The 16,805-nt window shown below is 53.8% G+C and overlaps 1 protein-coding gene across 4 annotated transcripts in view; it reads right to left on the bottom strand.

The window, feature by feature from the left end:
- Positions 1–16,805, bottom strand: part of OSBP2 (oxysterol binding protein 2) — a 98,401-nt gene that overhangs the window by 58,986 nt on the left and 22,610 nt on the right. For all 4 annotated transcript variants that reach the window (XM_048322593.1, XM_048322594.1, XM_048322595.1 and 1 more), the window contains one exon: positions 9,431–9,639. In XM_048322593.1, the coding sequence (XP_048178550.1) occupies positions 9,431–9,639 (209 nt within the window). The remainder of the gene's footprint in view (positions 1–9,430; positions 9,640–16,805) is intronic.

Raw genomic sequence — 16,805 nt, 5'->3', positions numbered from 1 at the left:
ATTTGCCCAGGGCACAGGGGGAAAGAGCCATAAATAATGAAATGAGGGGGAAAAAAAGAGATTTAAAGAAACACAGGAGATGAGCATGGGAAAAACACAAACCAGTAACACCGTCCACAGCATTGCAGGAAACAAGAATGGATTTGTGGTACCTACAAACACGGCACAGCAGAGACCATTCTGCCCTGGTATTTATCCATTTATCAATTTATAACCAGTTTTGCCCTGCTATTTATCAGCTCTAGCAGTAGCACAATCCTCACCATAGGGATTTATCTCTCTCCCTCCCATTTTTGCTGGAGAAGAATCTGCTCTCCACCTTGCTACGGGGAGAAGTGAGCCCAATGTCTACAACAGGATCCTTTAGCCCTCGGGTTTTGCTCACCCTCCCAGCTCCCACAGGCACCAGGTAGGACTGAGCAAGGACCCAGAAAGATTTCTCCTCCCTGTATTCCTGCACCAAACTCCTTCTGCATCAGCTCAGCCAAAAAAGAGCCTTTTCTTTCACCACAGCTGTCCCAGGTCACCCTGGTGAGGAAAGAAGGGGCCTGGTGTGCCAGCAGAGTTCGGAGAATCATGGAATCACTCAGGTTGGAAAAGCCCGCTGAGATCATCGAGTCCAACTGTTCCCCAGCACTGCCAAGGCCACCCACGTCCCCAAGTGCCACATCCACGCAGCTGTTAAATCCCCCCAGGGATGGGGACTCCACCATCTGGGCAGCACATTCCAATGCCTGACCACCCTTTCCATGAAGGAATTTTCCTCAATATCCAATCTAAACCTCCCCCAGAATCCTCGTGCTGCACATCCCACCCCCCTCCTGCTGCAGGAGCGTTTTCCCCGAGCTCCGGCGTGGGCACAGAGCCTCCTGCCCACCCCTGCTCGGCTCCTGCTGCTCCAGCCCTTCCCAGAGCCTCGCCCCCACCACTCCTCTGCTCTGTCACGTTCCCATATTTATTTCCAGGGCGTTATTGCTGCAGCCTCACCTGGAATGCTGAAAACACAGGAGCCCAAGAAGCTCCATGGAGAAACCACCACAGGACCTGGCTCGCCACACACAGCCAAATACCAACCCTGCTGAGGGATTTCAGCAGCCCTAAAGCATTCCAAGAGACTGCCAAGAGGGTGGAAGGACAGGGGGACTGCTCGGAGAGAGGAGCACCAGGATTCCCTGGGCAGTGGCACAGGGCAGGGGAGGCAGGGGGATGTGCCTGTGCTCTTGGGCAGGGGTAAGAGCAGCACAGGAGAGCAGCAGGAGCTGTGACATCAATTCCCATCCCACTTCTGAATCACAGAATCCCAGAATGGTATGGGCAGGAAGGGACTTTAAAGCTCATCCCATCCCACCCCTGCCATGGGCAGGGACACCTCCCACTGTCCCAGGCTGCTCCAAGCCCCAGTGTCCAACCTGGCCTTGGACACTGCCAGGGATCCAGGGGCAGCTACAGCTGCTCTGGGCACCCTGTGCCAGGGCCTCCCCACCCTCCCAGGGAACAATTCCTTCCCAACATCCCATTTATCCCTGCCCTCTGGCACTGGGAAGCCATTCTTCCTCATCCTGTCACAGAAACATGGACTGGTTTGGGTTGGAAGGGACCTTAAAGCTCATCTTGTGCCAACCCCTGCCCTGGGCAGGGGCAGCTTCCACTGGACCATGGACACCAGCCACGGCTCCTTCACTCACTCCAGAGGATGAGGCAGGAGCAGCAGGAATGGCCTAAATACTGCTGGCTGCTCTGAGCTCCTGCTGGAATGTTTAATTCGTGCTGTTATGTAAGTACTGTTTTCTGGGTTCCTTCGCTGGGAATGATTATCACGGATTACATCTGCAAAACAACAAGAGGGAACATGGTGTGGTACCTGGGAATCACGGGAAGAGAGGCACCACAGAGAGGAGGGAAGCACAGCTCTGGGGTTACTCCATCCCCACGTGCAAGTGCAGTGGAAAACAGCAGCAAGGGAATTAAAAACAGGTTAGAAAAAAACAAGGCGGGGGAGAGAGGGGAGGGAAGTGGTTCCTGGCTTGTGAAATTAAAAAATCTAAAGATTCCTCTCCTCCTCCTCCTCGTGTTTGCACCGCCAGGCAGCAGCCAGGAGAAGGGAGCAGTTGGAGGCTGTGTAGATAAGAGAACCCTACACTGGTTTGGGGTGGAAAGGGACCTTAAAGCTCATCCAGTCCCACCCCCTGCCATGGGCAGGGACACCTCCCACTGTCCCAGGCTGCTCCAAGACCCGTCCAACCTGGCCCTGGACACTTCCAGGCATGGGGCAGCCACAGCTGCTCTGGGCACCCTGTGCCAGGGCCTCAGCACACTTACAGGAAGGAATTTCTTCCCAGTATCCCATCTAACCCGTCACTCCAGGCCCTTTGTTCACAGTCCCTCTCCCTGGCACAGGTTCCCATGGATCCAGCCTGTCCAGATCCCTCTGCAAACCCTTCCTGCCCTCCAGCATCCCCTTGGTTGTGGCAGGAGGAGCTGAAGTGGTGGCTGCAGGTGGACCAACCCACCCCAATCCAATGGGAAACTGGGGAGCCAGCTGCAGGAGGGAACAGAAGAGAGTGAAGAAGGCACTGAGAGGAGACAGGAATCATCAGGAGTGGGAAATCCAAGCAAACAACTCCATCAGCAGCACTGTCAATTCTATTTCCCACGGCAGCAGCTCCTGGCATAGTTAACAACAGCCTGGGAAAATCCAGAGTCCAAGGATAAAAAGACAATTAGAAGAGCAAGGTGACAGCGCTGGCAGCCGGTGCCTCCAGGCACGAGCCCTCGAGCACAGGGAAAACAGCTCACAGTGCCGGGGAGACTCACAGGGAGGAGGGGAGAAGGGAATGCTGCTGTCAAAGAGCTGGGAATAGCAGGACTGGTACAGCCAGCCATGAGCTGGGACAACAATGACACGGATTGTCCCGTCCTGCCACAACCCCAGCACAGCCACAAGCCAAGGCCACCTGGCCAGGAGCTTCTGTGAGGCCAGGGCGGAGCACAAGGGGATAATTCATGGGGTGGGACAGGGAAGGTGCCAGATGCTTTGCAGTGTCACAGGCCCAAGTCAAAACGGCTTTTGCAAACAAACCCCTGCCTTGGAAAAAGGACAAAAACCAGCTAAAATGAGCAGAGCAACAAAAGTGACATTATCAGTGGAGTGATTAAAGGGAAAGCTGAGGAATAATTAATTATGGCTATTTTTTAATGCTGCCATAAGTGCTGGACCTGGGATGCTGAAGGGGAACTCCTGCTGGGTTGAGCTGCCCCTTGCCCACCCCACCCCTACAGTGGGATCCCTACAGCTCCAGTGTCCCTCTCCAGAGCTGGATTCTCCCTTTCCACTCTGCTGCAACAGGAACTCACCCCAGGACCACAGCAGAGGGATCAGAACAACCAACCCTCCTCCTTCCCCTGCTTGGAGCTCCCACCCTCCTGCAGTCCACAGAAAGCCCCCAAAAGCAATTGCTCTGTTTTCCAAGAAGAAAATAACGGATTAAGTCAGGAAGAATAACCAGGTAACCCAAGCAGTCAAGCCCCATTATCCCAGATCCCTGACCCACACCACAGGGTGTTGATTTCAGAGTCAATCCTCCCCGGGATGGTAGCACAAGGTCAGCCCAAACACCCAGGAAATTCCATCTCTTCCCCAGCAAGCAAACTGCAGCTGGTGTTTTGGAAACAGGATACTGGGACAGGGCACAGGCAGTGGTTCCTCTGGGCACTGATCCTTCACTTTCGGAGCTGTGCTGCCTGAGGAGCCCCCAGGTCACACTGCATACACAGTTACAGCTTGTACCCCAAGGGATGACACTGTGCCCAAATCTGTTGAGTCTCCCTGGATTTTCTGGCTCCTGGCAGCAAGTGCCACCATTTAATTGGGTGTTCTACAAAATATTAATTATTCCTGCTCCATTTAAACCTATGACCTGTTAATCCCCTCCTTCTTCTTGCTATAAGCACTTGTCCCCAACTTTTCCTAGACTCAGTCACAGAATTGCTGAGGTTGGAAAAGACCTTTAAGATCAAGTCCAACCATCAATCCAGCACTGCCAGGGCTGGCAATCTACCACTGACCCCTGTCCCCAAGTGCCACATCCACGTGGCTGTTAAATCCCTGCAGGGATGGGGACTCCAGCACTGCCCTGGGCAGCTGTGCCAGGGCTGGACAGCCGTGCCCATGAAGAAATGTTCCCAACATCCGACCTGCCCTCCCCAGCCCAGCCTGAGGCCGTTCCCTCTCCTCCTGTCCCTGTTCCCTGCGAGCAGAGCCCGACCCCCCCGGCTGCCCCCTCCTGTCAGGGACTTGTGCAGAGCCACAAGGTCCCCCCTGAGCCTCCTTTGCTCCAGGCTGAGCCCCTTTCCCAGCTCCCTCAGCCGCTCCTGGGGCTGCAGCACATTTTCTGCACCACTGACCATCACCATGTGGCACTGTCAGCTGTCCTTCTCCCATGAAGTATTTCCTTTCCATCATGCTCCTTCCCTTGTTGGAGAAGGTTTTGTTTCACTGGTTAATCTTGTGCCTGTTTAGTTGTTTGGGTTTTCAGGGCATCTCCATGGAAAAGATCACAGCAGCACTGGGAGCAAACCTGCATTCCCTCTTTTCTACTCTGATTATCAATTCCCAGTTTTTCTGTTGCACTGACTCCAGCCTCAGCCAAAGGAACCAGACACCTCTGAGAGTGGTTGGCAGGTGAGTTGTTCTTGGCACAGACACCAGCACTGACCTCTCCAGTGAACTCCTGGATTTCAGCACCATGAACACCAAAATCACCTTCTGTCAGCCTGCAATCTGCCCTGACCAGGCGAGCACTGGAATCACAACACAGCTCTCACCCCCTCTCCTCCCAGGAATCCCTGAGCAGGGAGCCAAAAGGAGTCACTAACTCCCTTTGCAAGCAGCCCAAGTCCATTTTGGGGAGTTTTCCTGGGGCTTAAAACACCGGGGACAGATTTCCACCCTTCCTTTGCACACTTTTCCAAAGATCCCCTTATCACAGAGCCAAGAAAACAATCCTCATCTATTCAGCACTCATACAATTCCTGGATGTCATGATACTGCTCTAAAAAGAAAGGATAGTTTTATATCTATTTTTATATTTGTTCAAAGAAAATCCACCAACCACAGTCACCACATACAGAGGGTGAATACAGAAATCTGATTTTCAGGCCAGGTAACAGCACAGGGCCACACCCAGCACTGATAAAAGCAGGTGATGGAACTGGATGAGGAGAAATCGAGTTTACTACAACTTTACCAACACTTTGCAATCCCACCTAAAAACAGGAATGCCAGGTTTGGCTGAGCTGAGTCTGATCTGGGACTGTCCTGTGCTCCTGCCACACTCTGCAGTGTTTTAGAGGAATTAAGCACACGTGGTAACTGAGGAGAGAGCTAAACCAGCAGCTCGGCTCCGCTCTCACTTTCTGCCACTAATCCGCCCGGAATCCCCGGGCAGGTTTCTCCCTCGGAAGCAGGATGAGGACAGGGAGCTCAGGTCACATCTCTCAGTACCAACATCCCAGGTCACAGCTTGTTACCAAAATATTCCTGCCTGCACAGTGGGCAGAGGGGAAACCAGAGCTCCCTCACACACAGACCAGCAAAGTCTCCCATCCCATACCTGGTTTGGGGACAGGTTTTGCTGTTAAAAACAGACTTGAAAAGCAGTCCTGTGAAATGGTCCCTGGGGGTGCACAGCTCCAGCCAGCAGCCGAGTTAAAAACACTTCCACAGCTGTTTAATTCAGGAGAACTCCTGGGGGAAAGACCCTTTTCATCCACCCCAAAATGGTGACCCAGCAGTGAAGATATGTGCAGTGTTATCCCCATTTACCAGTCCTTTTACCCATCAAATTTCCCATCGAATCTCAAACACCCTGACAGCACGGAGGGATCACTGATTCCTGCAAAAACAGCAAATGGAGAATCCCAGCTCAGGCTCCAGCAGGTTTCTGGGTGACTCGAGGCTGAGCAGTGCAGTTGACACAACAGAAGGATGGGAACATCCACGGGTGTGGAAAGCTGGAGAGGGCCCAGGAGAACCCCACAAGGTTCAACAAGTCCAAATGCCAGGTCCTGCATGCAGATCAGGGCAATCCCAGCCATGAGCGCAGACTGGGAGCAGAACTCCTTGAGAGCAGCCCTGGGGACAAGGACTTTGAGGCTGATGGCTGAGGGGTGGCCATGCCCCAGCTCTGAAAGCCCCTAAGCCCTGGGCTGATCCTTCAGCGTGGGCAGCAGGGGAGGGGGGATTCTGCCCCTTTGCCCTGCCCAGGTGATTCCCCACCTGCAGAGCTGCCCCAGCCCTGGGGCCCAGCACAGGAAGCACCTGGAGCTGCTGGAGGAGTCCAGAGGAGACCACGGAGCTGCTCCCAGGGCTGGAGCCCCTCTGCTCTGGAGCCAGGCTGGGAGAGCTGGGGGTGCTCACCTGGAGAGGAGAAGGCTCCAGGGAGAGCTCAGAGCCCCTTGCAGGGCCTAAAGGGGCTCCAGAAGAGCTGGAGAGGGACTTGGGACAAGGGATGGAGGGACAGGACACAGGGAATGGCTTCCCACTGCCAGAGGGCAGGGATGGATGGGAGATTGGGAAGAAACTCCTGCCAGTGAGGGTGGGGAGGCCCTGGCCACTGCAGCAGGCAGGGCAGCAGGCAGTGTCCATGAGCAGAGATGGCCGTAAGAATGCTCCTTGTGTCCTTTCCCAGAAGGACAGGCAGCATCAGACATAAACCTGCTCCTCTGCCCACCTCACCTGCCCCCTGTAACCCTCTTCCCACCTTCCAGCCTCCCAGAGGCACGGATGCTGCTCCTTGAGGGCACAAATCCATCCAGCTGCTCACCACCCTTTGCACCCACTGGAGCCCACCTGGGCTCCGCAGAGCAGCCTGGGGAACACACAGGTTTTGGGGATCACTCAGGATACGAGGAGGCAACTCAAACAATTCCACACATGAGCATACTCGAAAGGCTGGGGACTTCTACAGCAAATCCAGAACCTCTCCCCTTTACTTGTAAACATCCACCCCAGTGCTCACAGGGGCACAACTGGAGGAATTCTATTTTGATTCAAGCCAAACAGCCAAACCTTACACACAGCCACCCTTTACTATAATTTAAAGATCTCTAATTGGGACAAACCATCAGCCAGGTGAACATCAAGGCATAAAATAATTCACTGATGTGCTCAGCTATACCTCCACAGCACAAGGATTCAGCACCCAATTACAGGGTCTTATCCTCTCTGATCAGATCAGGAAAGCCTGGAAAAGCAGGAGTGTGGCATGGATCTTCTCTCCCATCAGCTCCATGGCCTGGATCAGAGCTGAGTCAGCACAGCCACGGCGGCAGCACTGCCCTCACCCCGGAGCCTGCCGGAGCCAGGGCCGGGAGCTGGGCACAGCCGCAGCCTCAGGACAGCCAGGCTCTGCATTTGCTGTTTCTATGGGAAGACACAAACCCAAAGAGCTGTGCCTGACTCGGGAGGCAGCGTAGCTGACAGCCCCCCACAGCCGCTCCACACTGACCCAGCGCTGCCACAGCCCCACGGCCCCAAAGGGAAGGTAAAGCCACACATCCCCTCTCCAGGAGATCCTTCTCCACACATCCCCTTTCCAGGAGATCCTTCTCCACACACCCCCTCTCTAGGAGATCCTTCTCCACACACCTCCCTCTCCAGGAGATCCTTCTCCACACACCCTCTCTCCAGGAGATCCTTCTCCACACATCCCCTCTCCAGGAGATCCTTCTCCACACATCCCCTTTCCAGGAGATCCTTCTCCACACACCCTCTCTCCAGGAGATCCTTCTCCACACATCCCCTTTCCAGGAGATCCTTCTCCACACACCTCCCTCTCCAGGAGATCCTTCTCCACACATCCCCTTTCCAGGAGATCCTTCTCCACACACCCTCTCTCCAGGAGATCCTTCTCCACACATCCCCTCTCCAGGAGATCCTTCTCCACACATCCCCTTTCCAGGAGATCCTTCTCCACACACCCCCTCTCCAGGAGATCCTTCTCCACACACCCTCCTCTCCAGGAGATCCTTCTCCACACACCCTCCTCTCCAGGAGATCCTTTCCCACACACCCCCCTCTCCAGGAGATCCTTCTCCTCACATCCACCTTTCCAGGAGATCCTTTCCCACACACCCACCCAGCTGAAGGACGTGACAGCCCCCATAGCCAGCTCACTGCAGCCGGGACCAGCACAGTGTCCCACCCTGCCTGGCTAAACAAGCATGCCCAGAAACTTCCACCTTCTCCTGGGTCAGCTGGAGGTCAGATGCACATACTGACAGGGAGGTCAGCCTTCAGCTGGGCTCCCTGTCAGTATGTGCATATTCCAGAGATGGAATTTTAAGGAACAGAGAGTTCACAGCACTTAGAATCACAGAGTGGTTTGGGTTGGATGGGACTTTGAAGTATCATCCAGTTCAACCTCTCTATCCCCTCCAAGCCCCACTCAACCTGGCCTTGGACACTGCCAGGGATCCAGGGGCAGCCACAGCTGCTCTGGGCACCCTGTGCCAGGGCCTCTCCACCCTCCCAGGGAACAATTCCTTCCCAATATCCCATCCAGCCCTGCCCTCTGGCAGTAGGAAGTCACTCCCTGTGTCCTGTCCCTCCAGGCCCTTGTCCCAAGTCCCTCTCCAGCTCTCTTGAAGCTCCTTCAGGCACTGGAAGGGGCTTTAAGGTCTCCCTGGAGCCTTCTCTTTTCCATTTCTGAGGTTTGTTTACTGCAGCTTGAAGCTGTGCTTGCTTGTGGAAGAAAACCCAATGTTAATCCCAGAAGAGTTATAAACATTGAAATACAGAATCACAGAATTACTGAAATATTTCTAAAACATTCTGTTTGTCAAGCCTCTCACTGACCCATTACAGAGCAGAAACAATGTCACTCTGGGGAGGAGCTGTGGAGCAGGCACAGGGCTCTGACAGCTTTACAAAGTGTAGCTGTCCCAAAACTACTCCAACAAACACCACAACAAAGGGGCAGAAGGAGCAACGCACACAGAGAGAAACAGCTCAACTAAATATCTGTGTCATTCATCCACCAAACCTCCCCAAGCTATGGAACACCACCCATGTGGTGTTCCCAGGCCTCTGAGCACGGCGTTTGCAGCATTCCCAGCACGAAGTCTTCAGGAGAAAGACACATCATCCTGCCCTCCAGAAGCAGCACCATCAGCCCATTGTTACTGGCTCTCCACAATTTACAGCCATTCCCACGGCTTTAAAGACCTGCTCAGAGCTGCCCAGGCAGCTGAGATGACAATGGGTGCAGCAGGGCTGAGTCCAACCCTTTGTGTTCCTGGGAGACCATCAGCAACTTCCAGCTCTGCATGAAACCATATCTGGGTGGGTTCTGCACCATTTAACAGGCACAGAGGAGTGGCTGACCAGGAGGAACTGGGAGGCTCTGGCTGCACATCAGGTGCCCCGTACCTGACTGGTTGTTCCGCATGCGGATGGCCTTGGCCTTGGCCAGCTCCAGGGCCGTGACCCAGCGCTGCCTCTCCACCTCCGAGTTGGCCTTCAGGTGGTAGGTCCTGCCCCCGTTGGACAGCACGATGTTGCACGAGTCCTCGGTGTCGATGTGGGCCGTGGACAGGTTGATGGTGCCCCGGCACGTGTGGGCCATCTCCGCCTGTGTCCTGCACGGGAACAGAGGGACAAGCAAGTGTCAGTGCCCCTGTACCTGACCCCAAAACACCTCCCAGGCACCCTCCTGCACAGCACAGACCTGTGGAGACATCCTGAGCTGGCAGTACTCACGCCCAAGTCACTAAAGCTGAACAAGGTCCTCAAACGGAGAAACAAGGCCAGGCTGAGGTGTTTAGATGGAGCTTGTTCCCTTGGAGGAGCAACACCCCATCATTCCTTACACATTCACATCCCACTGCGTCCACTGCTTCTGGCTGCTCTAAAAGCAAAGTTACCAACTACACACCACTGGCTCTCTTCTCTCATCTCATTTCCAATGCTGCTTTTCTCCCTTCTCCCAGCTGCCCCACCTCCAGAATCCAGCATTTTGTGGCTCTTTATACCCTCTCCCTTCCATCATTGTTTTTTGTCTAAGTGTGCTTAGACCTCCCATGTCCCAGCCCTGGGGTGGCAGCAGGGGCAGGGCAGGGCCCGTCCCCTGTGCTGGCACTGCTGGGGCACCTCCAGTGCTGGGGCAGCTCTGGGACCCTCCTGACAAGAGAGACCTGGAGGGGCTGGAGCGTGTCCAGGGAAGGGAACGGAGCTGGGAAGGGGCTGGAGCCCCAGGAGCGGCTGAGGGAGCTGGGAAAGGGGCTCAGCCTGGAGCAAAGGAGGCTCAGGGGGGACCTTGTGGCTCTGCACAAGTCCCTGACAGGAGGGGGCAGCCGGGGGGGTCGGGCTCTGCTCGCAGGGAACAGGGACAGGAGGAGAGGGAACAGCCTCAGGCTGGGCTGGGGAGGGGCAGGGTGGATGTTGGGGACATTTCTTCATGGAAAGGGTGGTCAAGCATTGGAACAGACTGCCCAGGGCAGTGCTGGAGTTCCCATCCTGGAAGTGTTCAAAAAAATGTGTTGATGTGGCACTTGGGGACAGGGGTCAGTGGTGGCCTTAGCAGTGCTGGGTTAATGGTTGACCTCAGTGATCTCAGAGGGCTTTTCCAACCTCCATGACTCAAATTCCTTAAGAACATCACAGCACAGGAGTCTGTTGGTGTGTTGAGAGAGGTTTTACAGGCACAGCCTAGAGCTCTCTCAGTGTTGGTGATCAAGTTCATTATGGGATGGAGATATGGTCCCTCCCCGGGAAGAATGGGCAGCAATCCAGGGATACCCACTGCCAACCTGTTTCCTGAGGTTGCTTGTTACACAGAAGGAAGCCACTCTGCCTGACCATGAACTCAAATCCCCAAAGCCCCCAAACATCTCAAGGACATCTCTCACCTGCTCAACCCTGACACTGCTTTGTGGGACAGATTTATCCCAGAGCCACATCCAAGCTCAACATGTGGACATGAAATCCTCCTGGTGCCTCCTAAAGACTTACAGTTCGTGTCTCTCAGCACCACAGGGTGGTGGTTCAGACCCAGTGCACAGCGTGGTTACACTTTTTGCGGGGGGGGTGAGTTGGCCTCAAAGGAATCAAGTCCCAATTTTCATTCCCAAGTCATCCTTTCACGCTGCAGCACATGCTGTGTTCCCAGGACGGATCCCTTCCCATCTCGACAGAGCTGCTAAAATCATCGTCTCTTCTCCACACAGCAAAGGTCTCCAAGGTGACTGCACTAAATCAACTGCAGACGTTCCAACAGCCTCGTTCTCCCACCCAAGGCGACTGGGATGCTGCTCTCCGAGCTCCCTTCCCATGCCAATCTGCATGGGAAATCAATTCCTATCAATCAGCACCCACATACGAGGCAGGCACCTGACCCAGCCTGGAGCCAACTGCAATCTCCCGTGTCCAAACACAGGCAAAGAAGCAGAGGTGCCCTTCAGAGCCCTCCCGGCCAGCTGCATCTGCTTATTCACCGCTCGCACTCGGCTCTTGCATAAGGTGATCCCAACAGTTTTCCCGGTTCTCCCCTTCCCGCAGTAATGGACAGCACCTGGCTGAGAGAGGTTAAACGTGGACATGGAGCACACAGAGGTGGAGGCAGCTGAGCCTCCGGGATTTTTTAACTCTGCGAGGGAGCAAAAACTGCCGGGATTCGCCCTCGGAAAGCCAGAATTAGAGCTGTGCATGGGAGGCTGGGGGGGAATGACAGCCTTGGAGAGAGTCCTGGCCAGGACACACCAAAGAGAAAAAATATCCCAAAATACCACAGGGAGGACTAAAGCACCCACCCACCCAGCCAGGGGACAGCAAACATCATCATATCAACATCAATATATCCCTTCTCCCAGCAGCAAGATCCCCAAAGCAACAGGACATGCTCCATGGAAGCCTGGAGTGATCAGCCCAAGGCAACACTGTCCAGCCCGGGCACCTGGCGCCAGACAGAGCAGGCCAGGAATCATGGACAGATGTCATGGATTCTCCCCAAAATCAGGCTTGTGGCAAGACCAAGGCTGTTATGGATGTGCTAAGATCATCAGAGAGGAGATTCCTTACTCTAAAACCATGGATATCCTTTACCACGATGCCAGCAAGACCCTATTTCAGCTGTTGAACCTCTTCTGGATGCACAGGTCCCAATTCCCACATGGATTTTGTCCAAGCCAGCAGATGTTACTGCTCTGAATATACATTCTCCTTTTTTATTTCAACACAGTCATAGAAATTTCAGACTGGTGAAAATTCTGGCATCACCATCACCCACCCTACCCACCAGCCCAGCACAGCTCTTGTATCCCAGCCCCTCACAATGACAGATTTTGCAAAAATCTTCAAAGATTTTCTTTTTAAAGTATTATTTATAGCATTTCTCCCTTTTTTTTAAAACTGAAAAAGCTGCTTCAGCTCCTTAACACCACAAATCTAAACACAGAGAGCTTGACAAGACAATTTACAGTATCAGTTCCTTAAAAGGGCTTCAGTCTAAAACTCCTGGAGTCTGAATTTCAGTGACTTGGATTCTGCAGCCTGACAGAGCAGCTACATGCTGCAGTGCCATAAAAGAGCAGCAAATTATAAGTTAAAGACCTGCTTCCCAGTTCTGAAGGGACACTTGAGCTCCAGGAGGCTGCTCAGCATGCCAGGGCTGTGCAGGAGAAAGATGCTCCCGATTTTTAACAACTGTACCAAATCTCCCTGGATATAAACAACAAATCTCCCTGTAAGGGGTCACAGGACAGGTTTATCTACAGAGCAAAGAGAAGAAGGTGAAAAAAGGAGATAATAAAATGGTTTTTGTCTGCCAGCTCCACAGCTGTGGTTTTGGTGATATCCCACCAGCCAGAGATTGAGCTCTGGATGCTGGGAAGATGCTGCTTATACAGAATTTGTAATTATAACCGTGTGGCTCTGCTGGAAGTTAATACTGGACGCAGCAAGAAATGAACAACCCCAGCTCACACTCTGCTCCCAACACTTAACAAGCACAAGGGATGACCACGGAATTTCTCTTCAAGTTTCCTTTCCACCAGCAAGGCTCCACACCATTCTGGGTAGTCTTGTCCCTCCTAAAACCCAACTTCTTGTCTGACAGCTCCAACAGGATCAGGCAGAGGAACCCAGCAGGGAACCGAGGCTGAACCTGCGTCCCAGGCACAGCAGAATTCCAGCCTCAGCAGCCACAGGAGGTCAGGCAGCTCCCAGCAGCCCTGGGACCGGAGCATTCCTGCAATCCTGGCAGCTCAACAGCTGCCCCCGTTCAGCAGGGCGGGTGTGACACCTGGAGGGACCTTGTAGCCTTCTGTCCCGGCTTCCCAAGGGTGCCAGCAACACTTGGGGTGGTGAGGGACAGGTCTCCAAACTGGATTATCCACCTAAACCCCGGCAGGGAGCTACACAAGCACCGAGCTGAGGCTTCCCTTCGAAGCTGGCAAGGCCAGTTTCCAGTATCACCCCTGTTCTAAGGCACCTCCACAGGGAAATCCAAATACAGTTTGAGTTATATCCCGAAATACACTCACGCTCTCGTCCTACAGATTTCCCTGATTATCTCAAAACCATTGCTCTGCTATCAGCCTCAGAAACCAGCACACCTGATTCTACATCACAGAATTATGGAATGGGTTGGGTTGGGAAGGGACCTTAAAGCCCATCCAGTGCCACCCCTGCCATGGGCAGGGACACCTCCCACTGTCCCAGGCTGCTCCAAGCCCCAGTGTCCAACCTGGCCTGGGACACTGCCAGGGATCCAGGGGCAGCCACAGCTGCTCTGGGCCTGCCCACCCTCACAGTATCTTCCCGATATCCCATCCAGCCCTGCCCTCTGGCACTGGGAAGCCATTCCCTGGGTCCTGTCCTTCCATGCCCTTGTCCCCAGTCCCTCTCCAGCTTTCCTGGAGCCCCTTTAGGCCCTGCAAGGGGCTCTGAGCTCTCCTTGGAGCCTTCTCCTCTCCAGGTGAACACCCTCAGCTCTCCCAGCCTGTCCACATGCTGAATTCCCCTCCTGTCACTGGCTCCTGGCGTAAATGTAGGTCACTGCAGAGCTCACACTCAGCCAGCTCCCCAGGACAGGCTCAGAGAAGCACAAGGTGAGCAGGAGAGACTCCTAAAGACTCAGGAGGTTTTGTCCTCCTTATCACAGTGTCTCCTTCAACCTGGGCTTTCACTCTGCTGTTACATCACAACCAGTGAAATCTGGGCACTGAGGGGTTCAGAGGCTGCATCTGAACCCCCCAGTGTCCAACCACACACTCCAGGGACTTCACCCCAGCGTTATCCAGGAGCCAGCACGGCTCAGAAGGATCCAGAATGGCTCATGAGCAGCCTCTGACCCAGCCTTCCCTTGGGAAAGCAGCACCGAGTGCTCCAACAGGGACCTGCTGGGAGCTCTGGAACAGGCAGGAGGCACCAGCAGCCACACCAGACCATTTGCAGGGCACCACTCAGCTCCCTGGGCACTGTTTACCCAGAGAATATTTCCCAATTTAAACAGCATTTCCAGAAAAATCTCCTGCTGTTGCTGCACAATCTCGGGGTTTTTTCCTTCCCTTACATAGTTATTTAAGTTGTTTTCCAAGGAAGTTTTGCTGTCCAAGTTTGGGGGTTGAGTGTAGATCCAGCAACAGCCTCCCCTGTACAATCAGACAGGTTCCTGTGGGTCCCACACTTCAGCTGGATGGCCAACACAGCACGGGGCAGAGCCAACAGGGATGCTCCCAGCTCCTCCTCCCTCAGGAAGGATTCAAGGAGAAAATAAGAAACATCTGACGAGTTTGAGAAGGGGAAGTCACAAACTGTCAGGGAAGAGAGTGAAATTGTTTGGGGTGGGCTTTGAGTGTCTGGTTGTGAGGTACAGAGACCTCACAGCAGCACTGTCACTACACATGTGGGATGAAGCTGGACACCAATCCCAGGTTCATCCCTGGTGCTGGCAAATGGACACATCGAGGGACTTCCCCAGTGAGCTCCTCCACCACACTGTATTTGGAGCTCAGAAATACTCTTTGGCTGTCAGATCTCAACAGAATCACAAATCCAAGCTCCTGCACTGCTGCAGATCACACCCAAAACCCAATCAAGCATAGCCAGGAGCCAACACACTTCCCCACAGCACAAACCCAACAGCTTCATAAAGCACACAGAGAGGGGCTTTGGACCAGGACCCAGAGGGACAAGGGGGAATGGCCCTCGCCAAGGCTATCTGGGTTGGGTTGAGCTCTCCCATGCTTCACAGCATTCCCACAGGGCTCAGGGACAGGATCTGCATTCCCCATTGCTCATTGGCAACAAAAGGCTGTTGTGCCACCACCCCCTCCCGGCGTCACCCGCGCAGCACAACAGCTCCCTCATGGCTCAGCTCCTGCTTCCAGAGCATCCATGCCCACATCTGGTGCTTGAATTCCCTGTCACCCCCACCCCACACTCAATCCTTGAACTATTAGATACAACGAGCCCACCTGCACAAGTGCTGCAAGGCACATTTCCCAATAAACTGAGATTTCCCATGTCCTTTGTTCAGTTATTGGGGGTTTAAAGCCAGTGAAATCTCTACATCCCTTTAAGGCGTGAGAAATCCCAAAAAGCACTTGAATTTGAGCTCACAGGCCTGAAGTCAGGGCACAGAACACTGAAACCAACCCTCTTGGGGCTATTACTCTCCCCAGGTTCAAGGAAAAAGCGGGTTTATGACAACTCAATCCCAGAACTCAAATATCCAAGGGGAAGCAGGCACATGGCTCCAGAGGTGTTTTCCCAGTGAGTTCAGCACATCACAGCTGGTTCAGCAGGGCTCTCACAAACCACAAGCTCCATGTGACAAACAGCTCAGATAATCCCTTTCCTTCCTCTTTTTGCCTTCCCCAAAACCCAAGGAAGCACAAACCAACCCCAAACAAGCACATGGCAAGTGTTGGGCTGAGATTGCTGTAAAAACATACGATTTAGTTCCATTTAAAGGCCAACTAATCTGCAACTGGCTGCAGTCAGGATGGGCACAGATTGGGAATGATTAGGGTTAAGGAAAAGCCTGCAATCCTGGCTGCAATCCTCACCAGCCAGAGGGATGCAATCCTGGCTGCAATCCTGGCTGCAATCCTCACCAGCCAGAGGGATGCAATCCTGGCTGCAATCCTCACCAGCCTGACGGATCTCTGCAGCTTGGGTACTCACCACCTCCACAGATCACGGGAATATTCCCCCACCACTTATCCAGCAGCTTCCCAAGCTGACTTCTGGGACAAACCCCTGCCCACGCTACGACCCAACACCAAAGAGCCTCAGCAACACCACCCAAGCATGGATTTAAGGAAGACTTGGCCATAGAGCTCTTCCGTAAGCAAGCAGTAAGCACAGCGATCTGGAATTCCCACTCCTTTCTCCAGTGCTTTTCCACTCTGATTTGGCTGCAATACTCACCCCAGTGAAGGGACAAGGGAAAACCTGGAAGATGCCTTCTGCTCCAGATCATTTACAAACAGCCCTTGTCTCTGTGCTTCAGAGAGGGAAAAAGCTTCCAGAGGAGCTCAGGGCAGCAAATTTGTCAGACAAACTCCCTCAAAGCCACAGTGTAGGGCCTGGCACTGCCGGCCAGGAAGGTTCCATGCAACATCCCAGGAGCACGTTTTGCCAACACCAGCACCTCCTGGTCAGAAGCATCTCCGATGGGAGAGAGTTCCATCAGAACGCTTCCTGCTGGTGAAGTGCACGGGTGGGCAGGAAAACCAACACTGCCAAGCTGAAGGGGCTCTGAAAACAACACCCAGGCTACCCCTCACCTCTTTTCCTAAAT

The sequence above is a fragment of the Corvus hawaiiensis genome, chromosome 18 (assembly GCF_020740725.1).
Source record: "Corvus hawaiiensis isolate bCorHaw1 chromosome 18, bCorHaw1.pri.cur, whole genome shotgun sequence".
NCBI lineage: Eukaryota > Metazoa > Chordata > Aves > Passeriformes > Corvidae > Corvus > Corvus hawaiiensis.
This window is presented reverse-complemented; position numbering and strand designations above follow the sequence as displayed.